Here is a 20798-nt window from a genome sequence, read left to right on the forward strand (position 1 = left end):
ATTTGGTTGGATAGAATTTCTTCGTAGTCTCTAACGAGCACAGGTGCACCTATCAAAATTAGAATTTGAATCATTTCGGTTGGCTTAGTTTCCAAACATAAGTCTCCTAAATCCTCTCTAGTTTCATTCATTGTTAAGAAATATTCGGCATTGAGGAAGAAAGAAGGACAGCGAAAGCAAAGAGAAATTCAAATTTCCCATTTGCGCTTCAGTTGGTCTAAAGTGACTGATCCATGTTTCTGCTCTAACTAGTTTTCTTGTTAAGAGAAACTCCATGAACACGTTTCTATGCCTCTTCACCACCACACAACCCCTTTCTCTTACCTTCTGTGTTTGCTCTCATTAAAGTGTCCTCTGCTGCAGCAACCCTGCTGAGACTGGTTAATACTTGTTAAACTTGGACCAAGAGGAGGATGAGGGAGGAACAGTTTGCAGATACAATAAGACGACTATAGAGAACTTTTTTAAAATGGGTTTTTTCCCCCTTTTTTAACAGAAACAGTTTTACCTGTTTTTCCTATTTCCACCTATTTTACCTATTTCCACCCCCAAGGAGTACTTAAAATTAAGGTAGATTTTTCAAATGGAACAACAGGGCTATATAACAAAAATAACAATGGTGACAATGGCTGATATTTATTGATATGTGCTAGATGCCAGCTACTATTCTAAGCCTCATGTATACATGCATTTATACCAATGTTTAATCCTGATAACAACCCTATGAGGATTAAACCCCATAGCAATCACTATTACCCCCATCCTACATAGTCTGAGGCAGAGGAAGCTAAGTACTTTGGTTTTAAGATCACTCAAATAGTAAGTGATATAGAGTTCCCAATGTGGCTTAGCAGTAACAAACCCAACTAGCATCCATGAGGACATGGGTTCATCCCTGGCCTCACTCAGTGGGTTAAGGATCCAGCGTTGCTGTGAGCTGTGATGAAGGTCGAAGACACAGCTCAGATCTGGCGTTGCTCTGGCGATGGCTTAGGCCAGTGGCCACAGCTCCAATTCGACCGCTAGCCTGGGAATTTCCGTATGCCGAGGATGTAGACCTAAACAAACAAGAAGTGGGTGATAGAGCTAGAAAGTGAAAAAATTTTAATTTTGACTTAGGAATTTGCTGAAAAGCTACAAGCAGAAGGGGGTACTGAAGCTAATGAGTACATCCTATTACAACACATATAAATCAATCCGTTTTTGGTATGATGATAATATGTGTCATGAATTTGCTCACTTGGGATTCTAGAAGAAAATCTTAAATTTATCTTACATTAGTAACCTCCTTTTCTCCCCCTTGTTTGCCTTTGTCTTTTTAATCTCAGAGTCAAAAGTTTAGCTTAGCTTGATGAACATATTTCAAATTTAATCACCTTCATCCAATGCAGTTTTCCTAGAAAAGTAATATGTCTTGTCTTTTTTTGTTATTTTTTCCTTATGGCAAATAACCTTTCGGTTATTTTTTCCTTATTAACAATTCTAATTAGTTCAGATGGTTTTTAATAGAGAGCAAAGAACTCTGAAAAGACAATAAATTCTCAAAAATGACTCAGTTCCACAAGTTCGCTCTTTAGAGGTTAATGACTTCTAACCTTGGAAGTTTAGGGCAGCAATATTGTTTTACTCAGAACAGATAAAAATCTATATGGGGTCAGTACCTCTGCCTTGTCTTCTTGTATCCCATTTGCCAGGGTCCCATTCCTTTTTATTTTTTTTTTTTTTCCATGCTATCCTGACAGAGAGATAGGTCTTGTGTCTAGAAAATGCCCATCTCTAAATCAAGATTGGTATTTGTTGGCTTTTACACTGTAAGACTCAATGTGGTAGAAAGAAAGAAGTGGAAAGAAAACATTCCTGATGATTTTCACCTGATGTCATAGACACCTCCCTTTCTACAGGTGTAAACACTTTGTCTTTCTTTCCCTCCTCTTTCCACTGGAGGACTAATTAGGGAATTGGGCTTGAAGAATAAACCAACCTTTGATAAAGGAACCATTGCAGTGCCACGCAGGGAAAGACCTCAGTTTCAGACTGAACTCTCAGCGGCAGGTATGCGTTTCGTTTCTTCGTTAAAATAACAAATGACCAGTCACTGGTAATAATTGCAAGCAGAAATGAGAGAACTAGAAAGAGGAGAAATGAAATTCAACATTGTATATGGGAAGAAAGAATAATAATTAGGTTTAGAGGAAGAGATATTTTATTGGGGTTGTATTTTGGTATTTTTTTCTTTAACTCAAATTGTGATGTGGGGGGAAATAAGCCTTGTGGAATGTAAAACTATTTGTATTATGACTTGAGCACAACTAGAGAAATAGATAAGACTCTCAAAACCAGAAACCTATCATCTGAAAAGTAATCCCTAGCACTGGATTTCAAGGGTTTTAAAAATTGTTATTTATTTCCTTGTTAACAAACATCTGCCACTGTATTATAAATGGTGCATTACACCATAAAAACAGAGCTCCCTTGCTTTGTTTATTTATAAGAATGAAACCTCCTAGGAGAGTGTTCATGCTTTCCTTGCCTGATTATTATTAATAAAATATTTATGTTCCCTGCTCGGTCCTGATGGGTAATGTCCCAAAGAAACGTCAGTTCCTTAAACCTATATGAGTATAATTATTTTTCTTGATGAAGACTTCCAAGAGTGGGTCTGTTATTGATAGGTTTTTTTTTTCTTTTTAGGGCCGCACCTGCTGCGTACAGAAATTCCCAGGCTAGGGGTCAAATAAGAGGTGTAGCTGCCTGCCAATGCCACAGCCACAGCAACTTAGGATCCTTAAACCCACTGAGCGAGGCCAGGGATCGAACCTGCATCCTCATGGATACTAGTCTGGGTTCGTTACCACTGAGCCACAGCAGGAACTCCCACAATAGCATTTTGGCTAAAGGCATTACAAACCTTTACTTCCCTATTCAAAAACACATGTTTATTATGAGGAATTTATAATTAAGTGGTGAGGATGTGACGTTCTGATCTTGTACTTTTCTGGTTAATAGTTGTCAATATGACTTTCTAATGTAATTCAAAAACGTGTGAAAAATATTTTCTGAGACTATTTCTCGCTCCCATTCTCTGAGAGTTTCTGCATTCTTTTTTATGGCCTTTAAAAATATTTTTGTATTTAATAAAAGAAAGATCCTTAAGAAATTCATCACTGTTTTTACTGAAAGGATATTGTCTAATGTTGTTTCTTAGTTATAGTGTCCTCTGTGAAGGAACCCATGGGAAAAATGTCTCTCTGATTTTCATGTCACCCAAATCTGTGGCTGGTAAAAGCAGCCTTACACTTTTACCTGAGCATTTGCTTAAGTCCAGTTCTCTAACTTCTAAATAATTAAAACCCTCCTTGCTCTGGCTTCAATTTTTCTTTCTAGGCTAAGCAGCTCTTTTGACTCACAAATTGCTCAGGGTCCAGCGATGGGTGCTGGAGACACAGTGCAGCCCAGAGCAAGCCTGGGTCCTTCATGCAGCTCTTAGGCTGCTTAAAACTGGCTTAAATCAAAGAAAGCACAAATACATGTTGACAGCTGCTCTTGCGTCCTGAAGGAAGAGTTTTGGGACCATGAACATGGATAATGAAGGCTTCACCCAGTGTAGACATTCACGTCCTCCCAGGATCCAGTTGTGATCAGTCCATTTCCAGGTGTTCTGGTCGACCCATCCTAGAGCCTCTTTCTCTCGCTGTTTCTTCCCTCCCCAGAGGAAGCCTCACATTCAGAATTACATAGAGTTGAAAGCAGGACTTCAAGGATTGGTAGGTGGTTTCACAATGTTAACAGGCAAAAAGTAAACACATGCCTTGCCATCCATAATCAGGTGTGGAGTTAACAAGTGCTCCTGAGAAGATGTTGGTGCTAAACTGTTCTACCAAATTACTCACCCTGGAAAAAGTGTTGAGGAGTCACTTTCCTGAATCACTCAAGGTACTCTAAATTTAAGTTTTATCATCTTGCTTTGATTACTCTGTGAAATCACGTCAGAACTGTAGCTCTTTCCAAAATTTTTCTGGTGACAAGATTCCCTGGGAGCACTTGTTAAACATACAGCTTTCCAGTCTCCTCCTGCTAGAAATGGATTCAGTGGATTATGGTTATAGCCCAGATAGTGATGGTTTTGAAAGTTATTCTAGATGACTCCTAGGAAAACTTAGGTCATGCTGGACTGGACTTTTTTTTCTTTCTTTCTTTCTCTCTCTCTCTTTTTTTTTTTTTTTTTTTTTCTTTCCTTTTCTAGGGCTGCTTCTGCGGCAAATGGAGGTTCCAAGGCCAGGGGTCTAATTGGAGGTGTAGCCACGGGCCTAAGCCAGAGCCACAGCAAGGTAGGATCTGAGCCGTGTCTGCAACCTACACCACAGCTCATGGCAACGCCAGATCCTTAACCCACTGTGCAAGGGCAGGGATCGAACCCTCAACCTCATGGTTCCTAGTCAGATTCGTTCACCACTGCGCCATGATGGGAACTCCAGGACTGGACTATTTCTAAGGTAAATTTGAATTCCAAATATTTGGAAGGGTATTTTGGGTGGCACTGCTGGTAAGGATAAAACCTAGGTAAACAATGGAACTGAAGTTTACGGGGTTTCTATAAAAATATTTTTCTGTTTATTCCGAGATTTTTATTTGTCAAGTTTTTTCAGTGGCTTTTGTTGATCATCAAGCCTCTACATGCTGAGTTCTCTAAAGTCAGTAAGGGTCTGCGGTAACTCAGAACTTCTGTGCAAGATGACTTTGCAAAGAAGTGAAAGATTGGAAATATTTTAAGTACATGGAGAAAAAAATGCAGAATGTAGTGAAATTGTCTTTGAAGTCAGAGTTTCTTAAGCAAAGAAAGAGCCCAATAGCAGTGGTTTTCAAATGTGAGTGGCATGCTAATAACCCAGAAGAGAGAGAATGAATCTTAATTTCTGAAGACAGATGCCAGGGACCTGTGTATTCAACAAACACCCTGGATAGTCCTTATTTACACTAAAATTTGAACAAAAGTGATCTAAAGTCCTCTAGGGCACCTACTGGATGGATTAATCTGACCATCTTGTCTCATGGATAGTAGGGAAACTCTGAGTGATCATTTGGGATCTTATAATTTTAAAAGTACCAAATTGGAGATCCCGCTGTGGAACAGTGAGTTCAGAATCTGACTACAGCGGTTCCGGTTGCTGCGGAAGGACCGGATAGATCCCTGGCCCGGTGCAGTGGGTGAAAGGATACGGTTTTGTTCCAGCTGCAGCTTAGCTCGCAACTGTGGCTCAGAACTGATTCCTGGCCCAGGAACTCCATGGACCACGGGGCAGCAAAAAAAGAAAAAAAAAAGAATCTTTCACACTCTCTCATTTGAGCTTCATAAAAAACTAATCAATCCCTTTCATGGTTCCTCTGTAATATTAAAACCTCGGAATTGGCAGATATTTATATTATAGTTTTACAGATGCTACCCCTAAATTACTTCCCCATTTCTCAGTGCTAGAGTTCAGATTTAAATCCAGGTTATCAGATTCCAAATTGAGTGTGCTTTTGAAATGTTCGGCTCTCATTACATTACTTGGAATAAGAATTAAGGAAATGAAATATGTAGGCACAAACAATGCCTTCCTTGTATAGTCTCCTCTTTAATAACTATTTTACTCAGTATTCCCAATTTCTCATTTTTCATACGCCGACTCTCTTTATTCCTGGATCTATTTATCGACCTGGGATTATTGCATTGTTATATAAGGCCTAGCTGTGTTCTTTGACCATAGTTTCAAAATACCCTTTTAGTATACACTATGTCCTTTAGAGAATAAGGCAGATGAAGATAAGATAGTTTTGTGGTTCACTCTTCTCCATCTGTTGGAGCTTATGGCTATGTATTTTCTAATCCCACTTTACTGTTTACGGGATTAAATGTCCCTCCAAATTTCCTTCACCAGCTCTAACTGCTCACTTCTCCAGCATCTTTCACTTCCCCCTAGACACTTCTCATCTCCTCTTAACCCTCACCCTTTAGATAATCAGTTATTGGGAAGGTTTCCTTTTGACTGCTGATAAGTCTTTCAGTTGATTCCAATCTTTTAAAAACAAGTGAGGGGTTTTTTCCCAGAACCTGAATATTGTAAAGAACTTTTTCCTTTTACCCTAGTGAACATATCAATCATACACAAGCTCCATTCTTGAATAAGGATTGTGCTTTCCCCATGTGAAACCATTTTCATAAACGTGTTATTCTGTATATATCAAATCAGCAACCCCAGAATTTAATGACTAACAAAATAAGCATGACCCTTCCAGGTCACTCTAGTTTGTGGGTGTTCACTAAGTGTGACCCCTGTTACACGTTAGATTTAGCCAGACGTGCAAAGATAGAGTCAATGAAAAGATTTGAGTGAGGTCCCAGTTTGGGTAAGATAGAAGAGCATTGGAGTTTCCATGAGGACGCAAGTTCGGTCCCTGGCCTCGCTCGGTGGATTAAGGATGCCAAGTTGCCGTAAACTGTGGTGTAGGTTAAGGACTCAGATCAGCTCTGGCATTGCTATGGCTATGGCCTAACTTGGCAGCTACAGATACGATTAGACCCCTATCCTGGGAACCTCCATGTGCCGAGGGTGTGACCCTAAAAAGACCAAAAAAAAAAAAAAAAAAAGAAAGAAAAAAAAGATGGAAGAGTATTGGATAATGTTCTGGGCATTGAGGTGAATGATTTGAATTAAGATGATAAAGAAGGTAACGATGTAGCCCCTATAATTTTAAATTTTTTTCTTTGAGGGTGTAGCACTAGAAAGTGCATATAACATAATGATGCAGCTTAACGAATTTTCATAAAGCAAATATCTGTGGAACCCCTACTCTAGCCAAAAAGGAATGTTACTCCCAGAGCTCACGCTGGGTTGCAATGGGACCAGTGGCCTCTTGGGAGTCTTGGGACACGGGTTTGATCCCAGCTGGGTGCAGTGGGTTAAGGATTCGGAGTTGCCACAGCTGTGACTTAGGTCAAAACTGTGGCCTGGATCTGATCCCTGGCCAGGAGATCCACATGCCTCAGGGTGGCCCAAAATGGAAAAGAAAGACAAAAGAACATTATTTCTGATGCCATTCCTCCCTGCCCAACCTCCCCCCTGCCACACCGCCCCCCCCCGGCCCCCATGCTCTTTTCCTGTCCCCAAGAAAGTTTCCCAGTTCCCCCAAAGTAACTACTCTCTGGTCTTCTAAAGTCATCATTTAGTTCAACCTGTCTTTGAATATAATATAAATTGGATCACACAATAAGTACCTTTTGGGGTTTAGCTTCTTTGGCTGAACACCATGGTGCTGTTTTGTGGTTCCTGTCTGAATAGGTCACCATTTATTTGTTTATTCCGTGGTGCTGGAGATGGAGATTGTTTCCAGCTTACGTCTATATTAGGAAAATGCTGCTGTGAACATTGGCCTGTAGCTCAGCTCACCTGTGACCACAACTTTCTCTTCTCTGGGAGTACACATATAACCTGTGAAAGTTATTTTGTAGCACAGACATCTCTGATTCTTCTCCTTTTTTTTTTGGTCTTTTTGCCATTTCTTGGGCCACTCTTGCGGCATATGGAGGTTCCCAGACTACGGGGTCAATTGGAGCCATAGCCATCGGCCTATGCCACAGCCACAGCAATTCAGGATCCAAGCCGCATCTTCGACCTGCACCACAGCTCATGTCAAAGCTGTATCTTTAACCCACTGAGTGAGGGCAGGGATCGAACCTGCAACCTCATGGTTCCTAGTCAGATTTGTTAACCACTGAGCCATGATGGGAACTCCATTTTTTTTTTCCATCTCTGATTCTTAGTGGAGTAAAAAATGTGAAAGATCATATAATAGCACTCTAGTATGACTTCAGCATGGTTTTGTCAACAAGCATTTGATCAGCTCCCTCAGACTCCTTGAATTTAATAATGAATGAGGCATAGTTACAATCCTCAGGAAAAGCTTATAGGAACTTGCTCCATCAAATCTGAAATGCTGGGGGTGTTTTTGGCCTTTTTGTTCCCAGGGAGTGATGCTTTTCACTCTCAAGTGATTAACTGTAATTCAGGGCTGAAGGAATTGTTATATTTCACAGATGATTTTCAGGTAATATAATAAACTTCAAAAGCAGCTGTGCCTCAAAATTATCTATGGCTGGAGTTCCTGTTGTGGCTTAGCAGGTTAAAAATCCAACTGATATCCATGAGGATGTGGGTTCCATCCCTGGCCTCGCTCAGTGGGTTAAGAACCCAGCATTGCCATCAACCGAGGTGTAGGTCACAGACGTGGCTCAGATCTGGTATTGTTGTGGCTGACCCCTTGCCTGGGAACTTCCATATGTAGAGGGTGCAACCCTAAAAAGACCAAAAATAAATAAATAAATAAATAATAAAATAAAATAAAGAAAAAAGGAAGACATTAAAAAAAAAAAAACTTTCTGTGGAACTTTTAAAAGATGTATGAGCCCTAAATTCATACATCAAATTCTGATTCATTCGGTGTTTATGGCAGATTTGTGTGCCAAGCCCCATCTAGTAAGCCTATTGATTTGGTACCTCTCACCATCATGCTGCAAAAAACTAAATTTAGGGAGAATTTTCATATGCTTTCATAGATATTTTACCAGTTTTCACGTGTGCCGATGAAGTAAGAGGGAGACGTTTTTAATGTGTATGTGTTGTGTATACATGTGTATATATTTCCAATTTCCCCTCATGGCCATGATTATGCAGTAGAATGAGGAGTGAAAATGGTAGTATGCAACTGAAATAGTAATGTGATTGGCATGTCCTCTGGGTTCTTTGGCTCAGGTTTATGGAGCAGTGATGAACATAAATCGTGGGAATCCCTTTCAAAAGGAAGTGGTATTGGATTCATGGCCCAACTTCAAAGCTGTCATCACCCGGCGGCAGAAAGAGGTACACTTTTAAAAGCCAAAAAATAAAAGAAAAAAGAAAATAAGATTTGGCATCAGCTGAAGAGAAAAGATTAGGTAAATGGTATATTGTAACCCTCACAGCTTAACAAGCTATGTATTTTACCATTAGCTTCTTATTTGACTGGCTTTGGAGTATTAGACCTATGGATACTTCCAGACTAAATGGGTTCAGGAGTTCCCTGGTGGCTCAGTGGGTTAAGGATTCAGCATTGTCACTGCTGTGGCCCTGGTGGCTGCTGTGGCTCAGGTTTGATCCCTGGTCCAGGAACTTTTACATGCTTCAGGTGCAGCCAAAAAAAGAAAAAAAAAATGTGTTCAATAGAGTATCTCTTTAGTGTTTCATAATGCCTACAAACAAGAAGCATACATGCTTGTACAGATGAGTTTTTCTGCTGGATTGATTTTTCCTAATGCCCCCTGACTTTGGTCATGTGGGTAAATATGGGATAAGATTGAAAAAAACAGCACGTTTCCCACTCTTCCTCTGATACCAAAGAGAGGCTTAGGTGATCAAAGATGTGCTATCCTGACCACATTAGGAAAGTTCTGAAAGTTCAGTTTGATTTTGTAGGTGGATCCACTGAGTTATGCCCTTTTTATTTTTATAAACAAATAAAGTCCTAGACAAATGTGAAATAAATGTTTTTTTTGTTTGTTTGTTTTTGTTTTTTGTCTTTTTGTAGCTATTTCTTGGGCCGCTCCTGCGGTATATGGAGGTTCCCAGGCTAGGGGTCGAATCGGAGCTGTAGCCACCCGCCTACACCAGAGCCACAGCAACGCGGGATCCGAGCCGCGTCTGCAACCTACACCACAGCTCACGGCAACGCCACATCGTTAAGCCACTGAGCAAGGGCAGGGACCGAACCCGCAACCTCATGGTTCCTAGTCGGATTCGTTAACCACTGCGCCACGATGGGAACTCCTGAAATAAATGTTTTAAGAGCGCCATAATAACAGAAGAAATAATCAAAGTTTCTAAATGTCTGTTCTTTCTCTCACTATAGTGTATTAGCCACATTCCCACTGAGCCATGTTTATAGGTGGCTACGTTTTGGTGATGGAAATTGTCTAGATGCCCATAGCTAATGGTACTTAATCTATCTAGGATTTGAGTATCTAGAGGTTGTGCTTTCATGTGTTTGTGATTGTGATTTCTGTCCCAGGCTGAGACAGATAACCTGGACCATTATACTAACGCCTATGCTGTGTTCTACAAGGATGTCAGAGCTTACCAGCAGCTACTGGAAGAGCAAGGTGTTATCAACTGGGACCAAGTCTTTCAAATACAAGGTGGGTCGAGTACAAGACACTAGGCAGGCTTTTTATTCTCTTTTTCATATCAATCAGATAAATAAATATGGCATACATTTCACATATATATATATATATATACACACACACAGGCACAAATACATATATATGCATTTTGTATATTTACAGCTTACGTATTCCAGTTTTGTAACAATGCTTATTTTTACTTCTTATAAAGTTTAGCCCTCAAGGTAAGCAGAGGCCATTTACACAGGGCTGCTTTTTATTTTTTTTATTTTTGGTCTTTTTGCCTTTTCTAGGGCCGGTTTCCACAGCATATGGAGGTTCCCAGGCTAGGGGTCTAATCGGAGCTGTAGCTGCCAGCCTACGCCAGAGCCACAGCAACTCGGGATTTAAGCCGTGTCTGCAGCCTACACGATAGCTCCAGATCCTTAACCCACTGAGCAAGGCCAGGGATTGAACCCGCAACATCATGGTTCCTAGTCGGATTCATTAACCACTGCACCACAACAGGAACTCCCAAGGGCTGCTTTTAAGTGACATTTTTCCCCCCACTATTACTGTAATATGGATGTCAGTGAGTATCACAGTATATTTTTTCCTTATTACTCCTAACCATTTCCTACAACAATCTTTAAAGTCTAAGCCAATAGGTAAACCTTTTCTTCTTTCTAAAGCAAATGATTCTGGAAAGAAATATTCAACTGATTGACATAGGATATCTTGAAATGATTTTATCAGGAAAGAGTACACATGAGTTCCAAGGAGATAATTTCATGGCCATCGATGCTGCTGGAAGAACTTCAGGCCAAGACGGAAGCAGATTAAGAATTCTGATTGTTTGGATGGACAGTTTCAGCTTCAGTGTATCCCTTACTCTCTCAACTTTTTTGTAATGATTAGGGATTTATATAAGCAATGAGGTTACTGTTTGTAACTGTTTGGGTATAATGAGTTCCTTAATCATTTGCCAGGGAAGGTCAGAATCCCCAAGTTAGACATAGGAAGTGTGTTAATTTTTTTTTTTTTTTCAGCCAGAAACAGCTGAAGCCCTCTCACAAGAAAAGTTTCTGTCCACCTACAGTGACTAATGCAAATTCATAACCCAAAGATTTGGGATGTTGCATAAAACCCTTTGCAAATGCCTGGAAAGACTTTCTAGAAGTAATTCTAGACTCTATCTGCCCTTTTACACATTCACCCCAGTTATGCCTATTAGCAGTGAGACATGGTTCTCCCTTTCACTGAGCCAATTTAGAAAAATCTGGTGTTCCCATTGTGGCTCAGTGGATTAAGGACCAGACACAGAGTCCATGAGGATGTGGGTTCAATCCCTGGCCTCATTCAGTGGGTTAAGGATCCAGCATTGCTGTGGCTGTGGTGCAGTCATAAAAAACAAAAAAAACCAAAAACTTCTCAGCCACATTAACATGAAAATGAGCATATCTCCTCCTTTGATGTGAAAAATCATGGCAATAATTGGATAGATTTTGGTGCTGTTGGTTTATATCCTCAAATCACCTGAATCCATATGGCAAGAACATCCCTGTAATAGCCAATATTTTTTTTTCAGAAGGCTGAACAGATAGTCATGAGTTACAATCATTTAAATGGATCCAGTCATCCTTCCTGAGGGTTTGGCAGGTACAGATGTGAATGATAGCACCTCGTATAGCTGGAGGGTAAAATCCGTCATAGGGCAGGGCAGGCGTTCCTCTTGGCTTCAGATGTGGTCTCAGCTCTGGGCTTCTGTGGTAAGAACTGATCTCCTTAGAACATTGATACCCAAGAAGTCACGGGTATCTTTACTGTTCTTACGCAGAACACCTAAGAAGGTGCTGTTTCCCAACATCCCTAAATCATGAGCAACTCAACAAGCCTATCACCTGCCATATATATACTCAGTCTTTTATTTTCTGCCTGGTATAGGCTCAGTCACCACTGCTAGTTGGGCAGCCTGGATAGAACAGGCTTCAGGTGGTGAAATATTGGGTGTTCAGATCAACAGCACACCCTACATAGCAATGCCTTTGTTTTTATTTTTTCTTTCTTTTTTTTTTGCATTTTAGGGCTGCGCCCACAGCATATGGAAGTTCCCAGATTAGAGGCTGAATCAGAGCTACAGCTGCTGGCCTACGCCACAGCCACAGCAACCCACTGAGTGAGGCCAGGGATCAAACCTGTATCCTCATGGATACTAGTTTGGATTGTTACCACTGAGTCATGCCGGGAACTCCACTTTTGTCATTTTTCAGTTGCAGCACCCATCCATAAACAATACTAAACCAGGGTTCCACTCACCTACTCAGAGGAGCTAAACTCCTGTGTGAGGACAGGAGTTTTAAAAAAATAAAAATGCACAGTTCCCAGACCAACCAGGCTCTTCTGCTAACTGCTCAGTTCATGAATGAGAGAGCTTGTCAACATGAGCATGGCCATGAAGATTCCAGAGGCCTGTCCACTGGTTACCAGTCCAATGAATGCCCTGAGTTCTGGCTTATCCAATTAACAACTCCTCCTCTTCTGAGGAGGTAGGGTGGACAACAGCAGTCAGATAAAGGGAGATTCTTGTCTCCTGTGAGAAAGGAGAAAATCACTTGTTAAAGTGATACCCAGGAGTTCCCATTGTGGCTCAGTGGTTAACGAATCCGACTAGGAACCATGAGGTTGTGGGTTCGATCCCTGGCCTCGCTCAGTGGGTCAAGGATCTGGTGTTGCCGTGAGCTGTGGTGTAGTTCGAAGACACGGCTCAGATCCCATGTTGCTGGGGCTGTGGTGTAGGCCAGAGGCTATAGCTCCGATTAGACCCCTAGCCTGGGAACCTCCATATGCTGCCGGTAAGGCCCTAAAAAGACCAATAAATAAATAAATAAATAAATACAGTGATACCCTCTCCATGGACAGAAGGATATGGTCCACAACTCAGCAAAATCCAGACGCTGGGAGCTCTACCCAGCAAACAACCAGATTCTTCAACAGCAACAAAAAACGTCTAAAAGGGGGAGCTGGGTAGGATTTGAAAGAAAACCTGTAGACTGAAAAATTTAGATAAAAAAATAGGCTCAATCAACTTGTAGCATTTAAGGATGCAGACTTGAATAATAAAACTCTAAAGAAAACAAGAAAATGATCTTAAAAGCAATTAGGGGTGGTAATTCTTAGAGCAGAGAGATGGAATTGTGATGGGGAGATTGGGAGAGTGATAAGTAGAAGCTGGCTGGTAAATTTCTATCTTGTGGCTTTAGTAGTAATTAAAATATAGATAATTAAGCTATGCCTTCATTTTATGCAGTTTTCTCTGTTACATCTTTTTTATTTTGTTTTGTTTTATTTTATTTCATTTTATTTTTCATTTTATTTTTCATTTTATTTTTAGGGCCGCACCAGCAGCATATGCAAGTTCCCAGGCGAGGGATTCAATTGGAGCTACAGCGGCTGGCCTACACCACAGTCACAGCAACGCATGATCCGAGCCGCATCTGTGACCTATACCACAGCTTGTGGCAATGCTGGATCCTTAACTCACTGAATGAGGCCAGGGATCAAACCCACATCCTCATGGATACTAGTTGGGTTCTTAACCCTCTGAGCCACAACGGGACCTCCTAAAAGTTGTTTGTTTGTTTGTTTAGAAACACTAGGCTGACTTTTAGAAAGAACTTGGTTCCATCTAACTTAGGAGGAAGAAATCCTGTTGGAAATACCCTTCACACCTTTGGTAGCACTACCTAGTACGACTTAGATGTAATTTAATGTTATAATATGGGGTGCTAGCCACAGCATCCATGATGTTAACAGCATTAGCTTGAAGACCTGCTTATCTTTACTTTGACTTAACTCGCTGAGAGAGGAGCTGGGGCTCAGAGCAGAGTCTGGGTTCACTGCAACCTTCCACTCCTGTTTTCTTCGAGAGGAAGTGATTTCCTGGGAGAAGGAAGCAAGCCTTTAGACAAACATGGAAGTGGGAAGGTCCATTTCCAGAGGATGCTGTCACTCAGGAGCCAGACTGGAAAGGACAGAGCACATGGGGATTTGGAGAAGCAGAGCAAGTTGGTTCCAAGTAAAGAGGAGCCACCCTGCCATGCTGTAAGCGCTGTCAGAACAGAGACCATGCCATCCCTGTGGCTCATGGTGAAGCCATGCCCAGTGCTTTGTCTACAACAGTTACTGAATAAAGGTTTATAGATAATACAGTATAGCTGTGACAAATGAGTGGGCTCTGGGTGAGTTAAGTTCAGGATGAGCTGGGAGTTCCCGTCGTGGCTCAGTGGTTGTGAACCTGACTAGCATCCATGAGGACACAGGTTCCATCCCTGGCCTTGCTCAGTGGGTTAAGGATCTGGCATTGCCATGAGCTGTGGTGTAGGTCACAAACATGGCTTGGATCTAGCATTGCTGTGGCTCTGGCGTAGGCCGGCAGCAACAGCTCCGATTGGACCCCTAGCCTGAGAACCTCCACATGCCATGAGTGTGGCCCTAGAAAGATTAAAAAAAAAAAAAAAAAAAAGTTCAGGCTGAATGTCACCAAGGCTAAGTTTATATTTTGATCTTGCTGTTATGGACCTTTAGGCAAGAGCCTGGAAGAGAATCTTGAAAGTCAGATCACCATGTCAAATAGATCTCAGCTCTTTACACTTCGGGAGTTACACAATGTCCCTTACCTTCAGGAGTGTACAATCAATCTGACAAGTCAGAAAAATTGAAGTTCCTATGAAAAGTTACAAAGGCTAGTCCCAAAGGTTAGTCAGTCCCATCAGAAATTCCCATGGAAGGTCATGATCAGAGTGGAAATTTGCAAGTCATGTATAAGGTTTAAAAATCAGACAGGGGTGAGTTCCCGCTATGGTGCAGTGGAAACAAATCTGACTAGTATCCATGAGGATGTGAGTTTGATCCCCTGGCCTTGCTCAGTGGGTTGGGGATCCCACGTTGCCATGAGCTGTAGTCGCAGACATGGTTCATACCCCACGTTGCTGTGGCTGCAGTGTAGGCCAGCAGCTATAGTTCTGATTTGACCCCTAGCCTGGGAACTTTGATATGCTGCAGTGTGCCACCCCCCACCCAAAAAAAAAAAAAAAATCACATAGGGAATGGCTATACCTGTCCATAGATAAATACACAGGGGTAAGGATAATACAGGGTAGCACACTGGTGGTGGTGTTGATACCGAGTGCAAAAATGCTGTAACCAATTCCCTCTCTGTGTTTTCAAATAAAATGCTCCCATTACTCACAGTGTGTTTGTACATGCAGGACTGCAGAGCGAGCTGTATGATGTTTCCAAAACTGTGGCCACCTCAAAGCAGTTGGATGTAAAGCTAGCTTCCTTCAAGGCTGCTTTCTTTCCTCAACTTTCACCTCCTCTGGACACCAGTTCCCTGTAGGTAAACCGATTTTCTGCATTGGGGTGGGGTGGGGGGAACTTACTGCTATGAAAGTACAAATAGCAGTAATGGAGTACTTCATATCTTTTTTTTTTTTTTCCGGTCTTTTTAGCACCCACAGCATATGGAAGTTCCCAGGCTAGGGGTTGAATCAGAGCTGTAGCTGCCAGCCTACACCACAGCCCACAGCAACGCCAGTTCCTTAACCCATGAGTGAGGCCAAGGGTGGAACCTGCATCCTCATGGATACTAGTCAGGTTTGTTAACCAGAGCCACAATGGGAACTCCTTGAGTGCTTAGTATCATTAAGGAGTATTTTGGTACCTTGGAGTTGGGTCACTGACTGTGTCTTTGTGTATGCGTATGTGTGTGACTCTCTCCCTTTCTGCTCTGCCTGACTGCTCATAATTTCCTGCAAAATCAAATCAGTGTCTTTGCCCAGAGTAATAGGCGAACTCAGGAGTCCTATATTTTCACAGAATACACAGAAAAATCATTTCTTAGGCATTCTCCTCCCCCAAATAATTCTCAATCATTTCTGCCATCTGAGCCCAAGCTGCTTGTTACTGCTATTTTCCTTATCCCCCAGTGGGGCTTTTTAAAACCGGATTTTGACTTGAATTTTCTGCCTTCTGCAGAGGAAGTATGACAATGTGTCTGTAACACCTAAGTCATTACCTAAATGTGTATTTTGGGTCCTTGGCCTTCACATACAAGGTCGTAGTCTCTAGTATCACTCCTGGAATATGTGCCTTAGAAGCATTTTTTTTTTGCAGTGACAGTTCTGTCTGAGGCTTCTTTGACATTGTTTTAAAGTTTATTTTAAGAAGTAAATTAAAAGTCCTATTAAGCCAGTTATTGCATGTATATATTTATTTTGCACCCCTTGCTTAGCAGTTAGATGACTGACCCAGGGCCAGAGTCCACAGAATGCCTGCAACGTGAGCTAACACTGCAGAAGCACTAAAAAAAGAAAACACAAACTTGTACATTATAAAGGTCATAGCGAGAATGACAGTACCAGGCTCTTAACTTGGGATGGTCTTATGACCTTGATAACTTCCAGAATGAGAGAAAGTTAGGTTGAGGCATATGAAGGTTTCCAGGCTAGGGGTCCAGTCGGAGCTATAGCTGTCAGCTTACACTATAGCCACAGCAACTCGGGATCCAAGCCAAGTCTGCCACCTACACCACAGCTCACAGCAACAGTCGATCCTTAACCCACTGAGTGAGGCCAGGGATAGAACCCACATCATCATGGATACTAGTTGGGTTCACTAACCACTGAGCAACTATGGGAACTCCTTTTTTTTAAAAAAAAAAAAATCTTAATGCTATAGGTTTTAAAACCTTTTCTCAGATTTTTTTGGGAAATGTGTGGAAGAGCTAGCATTTAAGCAATGTATATTCTCTGGCCATGGATGCAAAAAGGTAGAGGTTCTATCCTAAAATATTTTCTTTTACCAAGGAAAAGATTGGGGGCCCAAGAATCTGAACTTAATTCAAGGTTTCAGAGAGGCTGTCAAGAGACGCAAGACTTAATAAGAACAAGATTTTCTATTAATTACAGAAAAATGAAATACTTGCCTTAATCTAGTCTGAGGACAGTAAAAAGTGGGCAGAAAATTCAAAGAAAAGACTTTACTGAGTATTTTGTCCTATCAAAAATGGAATCTTAAAAGCTAAGTGGTGAGTGATGTGTTCTAATTCATTGAAAATAGTCTGGTATTTGCTGGGCACTATCTCTGGGGTGAGTTTTTTTTTTTTTTGCTTTTTAGGGCTGTACCCATGGCATATGGAAGTTCCCAGGCTAGGGGTTGAATTGGAGCTACAGCTGCCAGCCCACACCACAGCCACAGCAACTCCAGATCTGAGCCACGTCTGCGACCTACACCACAGTTCATGGCAATGCTGGATCCTTAACCCTCTGAGCAAGGCCAGGAATCGAACCTGAGTCCTCATGGATACTAGTCAGGTTCATTAACTGCTGAGACACGAAGGGAACTCCTCTGGAGTGATTTCTCATTTTGAATCAGTGTCCAAAGAGATGGTGTTGTTTGTGGTCACGTGATCATGAGTTCATATTTCTTCTGTGTCATCTCCTTCTAGAATGAGTCTTTCCCTGAAGCTAAGCTGCCTGAGTGTTGCTGATGCTGATCTGCTCAACCAGACTTGGTCCCGGGGAGGCAACGAGCAGTGTCGCCGGTACATTGCCAAGCTCATCTCCTGCTTCCCCAGTGTGTGTGTCCGTGATGACAAGGGGAACCCAGTCTCTTGGAGTTTCACAGACCAGTTTGCCACTATGTGTCATGGCTACACCCTGACAGAGCATCGCAGGAAGGGGTATAACAGGCTAGTGGCCCTCACGCTGGTCAGGAAGTTGCAAAGCCAGGGATTGCCCTGCCAGGGCAACTTCTGGGATGACAATGAGGCTTCCATCCGCCTCTTGAAGAGCCTGCATGCTGAGCTCCTGCCTTGTCGGTTTTTTAGGCTTATTCTCACACCTGCAACTTTCTCTGGGCAAGTTCGCCCCTAGCCCATTGGAACTCCAGGAATTGTCTTCCTTGCTCCTAACATACCCATGGTACATTCCTGAACGTACATTCCTTAGCTGCCCTTGAGGGAAAAATTAAAACTAGAATCAGGAGAATCTTAAATTGTTGAAAAGCACCTGGAGAAGGCAAGCAGGATTAGACAGAATCCCTACCTCTCCCTGACTCAGGTTTCTATAGTAATGCCTCTAGGGCTCAGAGACAGTTGTGGCTAAAAACAAGGTAATTATCCTCCTTGGGGATCCTCTGCAGAAAGAGGGTTCTAGAGCCAGCAGATCTTAGCACAGGAGCAGAAATGACTACATGAGAGCAAATGATTTAACAAGGGAGCATGTGGCTACTGCTTTCTTGTTGCTGCTCGGGCTTCTGTTCTGTACTATCACTACCACACCAGTTCCTTACGACTATAAATGATGCTCCTGTGCCACTAGTATCCTGTCTCCCCAAACTCTGTTCCTCCAGTCTCTGACCCAAGTTCTCTGTAGAATAGCCTGCTTCTTTTCCCCTTTAATCACTATCTCTCCCCTTCCGCCTAGGAATCCAGCCTCTAGTTCTTCCCTGGGTATGTTTGAAGGCAGCGGTTCTCACATTTAATGCACTTCAGAATCACCTGGAAGGCAGGATACAACACGCATGGCTGAGCCTCTCTCTCCCCCACAGTCTCTGATTCAATAAGTCTGAGGTCAGGCCTTAGAATTTGTATTTCTATCAAGTTTCCATTTCTCAGTTGCCTTGGATGAAGGAAGGAGAATATGGACATTTTAAAAGCTAGAAATCAGTGATATCAGCCTAGGACTGGACATTACCTGTCACCTATTCCAGCCCCCTTGTTGATAATCTGCTTTCTCATGAGAAACTAAGATGCATATACAGGTGTGTGGTGTAACTATAAACATATATACACATATATACATATTTCATGTTTCTACATGCCTATGTACATACTCACAGAATTTTGATAAGATCATAAGCTAATTCTCTCATTACATATGAAGGTCTGAGGACCAAAGAAAATAAATGACTTCTTTAAGGTTATATCAATAATCACTGCTAGAGGCTGAGCCAGAATGTTGTATTTTGATTTCAACCTACTTTTTTCACTAAACCACTTGTCTTTTCTTGTAAAGGAAATGTAAATGATAACATAATAAAATCAATACCCTCTTAGTCTTTTATCCTTGTTAGAATTTTTTTTTTTAATTTAGGTTCTGATCGCTTGTGTGTGCGTATCTTTCAAGGACAGTAAAAGAAGAGAGAAACAACACAAGTTGTGTTCTTGCATCTGCAATAAAAGCTGGCACAAACACAGGGGTTGGATTTGTCTAGTCTGGTTAAAGTTTTCTTAGTCACATAGGAAATAGTGGTTTCTTCTCCCATGGAGGTCACAGAATTCCAAGTACAAAGATAAGAGGAAATCTAAATTTTAGGTATTTATTCAGAGAAAAGCAAACCAGTTGGCTGAAGGAGAGCTTCATTTTAATAAAAACAGTTCTTTGGAGTGAATTATACTGAGGTCATCCTGAGCCAGTGGTTAGGTTACCTAGAGACTTATCCTTGGTGCCAGAGGGAAGAGCTCTAAGTAACTAGAGTCCATAAATCTCTTAGGAGAATGTGGTCTCGTTCTGCCCCAGGGATACTCATTATCTTCAGCTTTGATTAACCATAGGTTATTCCCACGTGGTACAGAGCGTCATTATTACATCCTTATGCCTTCTTTTCTTTCTAAAAATCAAATGCCTACTGTTTACTTAACATTTAACCATGTGCTGGTAATTGCGCCAAATTTTATGTATATTTATGTGTGTAAAAGTGTGCATGTGTTTGTGTGTGTGTAATCTACTTGTGGGAAGTCTGGCTCTGACTCATCAAAAGTTATGCAGATTGTTAAGTCATAATCAGAGCCTGAGTCTGTCAGATTCTGAAGCCTGTATTGTTAATTATTATGCTGATTGGCCTCTCCAGCCACTTGAAACTCTTCAGAGGCAATGATTCCTTTATTTAACTGCTCTCTGAATTTTCTGTCCCCACCCCAACAATAGACTCCATTTGAAGTTTGCGGTAGGGGGCGGGATTTTTTTCCCACCAAATTCCACCATATAACCTTATTTTTTTACCTTCATCTTCCAGATAGTCATGTTAGATATGATTATTCAACTTTCAACACCCTGTTAAGGAATATGTGGAACAATTTCTGAAGTCAGGAGAGAAAGGCAAGGAGAAGAGAAAGACACTCGAGAAGTAGGAAAGAGCTAGATCAGCAAAGAGCCTTAGTTCTAATTTAAGGAACTTCTTCATTGTAACATATATACGGTTGAAGAGTTTTAAGCAGAGTGTTATTCTCTTTGGAAATCAGTTGCGAGGTTATTAGAATAAGTCTAAGCAAGAGATTATCTGAAAGAGAGAGAGCGATATTATCCAAATTTAGTTTGGATTTTTTTTTTTTTTTTTTTTTTTTTTTTTGTCTTTTTGGGGTCTCACCTGCAGCATTCAGAGGTTCCCAGGCTAGGGGTCAAATCAGAACTGTAGCCTCTGGCCTACGCCACAGCCATAACAACACTAGATCCAAGCTATGTCTGTGACCTACACCACAACTCACAGCAACGCTGGATCCTTAACCCACTGAGTGAGGCCAGGGATCGAACCTCATTCTCATGGATGCTAGTCAGATTCATTT

The 20798-nt window shown here is 41.5% G+C and overlaps 1 protein-coding gene across 2 annotated transcripts; it reads left to right on the top strand.

Moving 5' to 3' along the window:
- Positions 986-19297, top strand: GLYATL3 (glycine-N-acyltransferase like 3). 2 transcript variants are annotated; one of them, XM_021098810.1, is made up of 6 exons: positions 986-2052; positions 3827-3933; positions 8790-8897; positions 10081-10207; positions 15442-15568; positions 17682-19297. In XM_021098810.1, the coding sequence occupies exons 2-6, from the start codon at positions 3856-3858 to the stop codon at positions 18106-18108; spliced, it is 867 nt and encodes a 288-aa protein (XP_020954469.1). In that variant the 5' UTR covers positions 986-2052; positions 3827-3855; the 3' UTR covers positions 18109-19297. The 2 variants fall into 2 exon arrangements, with proteins under 2 accessions (XP_020954469.1, XP_020954470.1); XM_021098811.1 differs by lacking the exon at positions 3827-3933.

The sequence above is a fragment of the Sus scrofa genome, chromosome 7 (genome assembly GCF_000003025.6).
Source record: "Sus scrofa isolate TJ Tabasco breed Duroc chromosome 7, Sscrofa11.1, whole genome shotgun sequence".
In the NCBI taxonomy this organism is placed as follows: domain Eukaryota; kingdom Metazoa; phylum Chordata; class Mammalia; order Artiodactyla; family Suidae; genus Sus; species Sus scrofa.

What these genes read in the sequence shown, in the direction of transcription:
- GLYATL3 (XM_021098810.1), top strand. Translation starts at nt 3,856, where the DNA reads ATGTTGGTGCTAAACTGTTCTACCAAATTACTCACCCTGGAAAAAGTG. An exon ending in CCAAGTCTTTCAAATACAAG is followed by an intron (nt 10,208 to 15,441) that starts GTGGGTCGAGTA and finishes TTGTACATGCAG; the next exon opens with GACTGCAGAGCGAGCTGTAT. An exon ending in CCTCTGGACACCAGTTCCCT is followed by an intron (nt 15,569 to 17,681) that starts GTAGGTAAACCG and finishes ATCTCCTTCTAG; the next exon opens with AATGAGTCTTTCCCTGAAGC.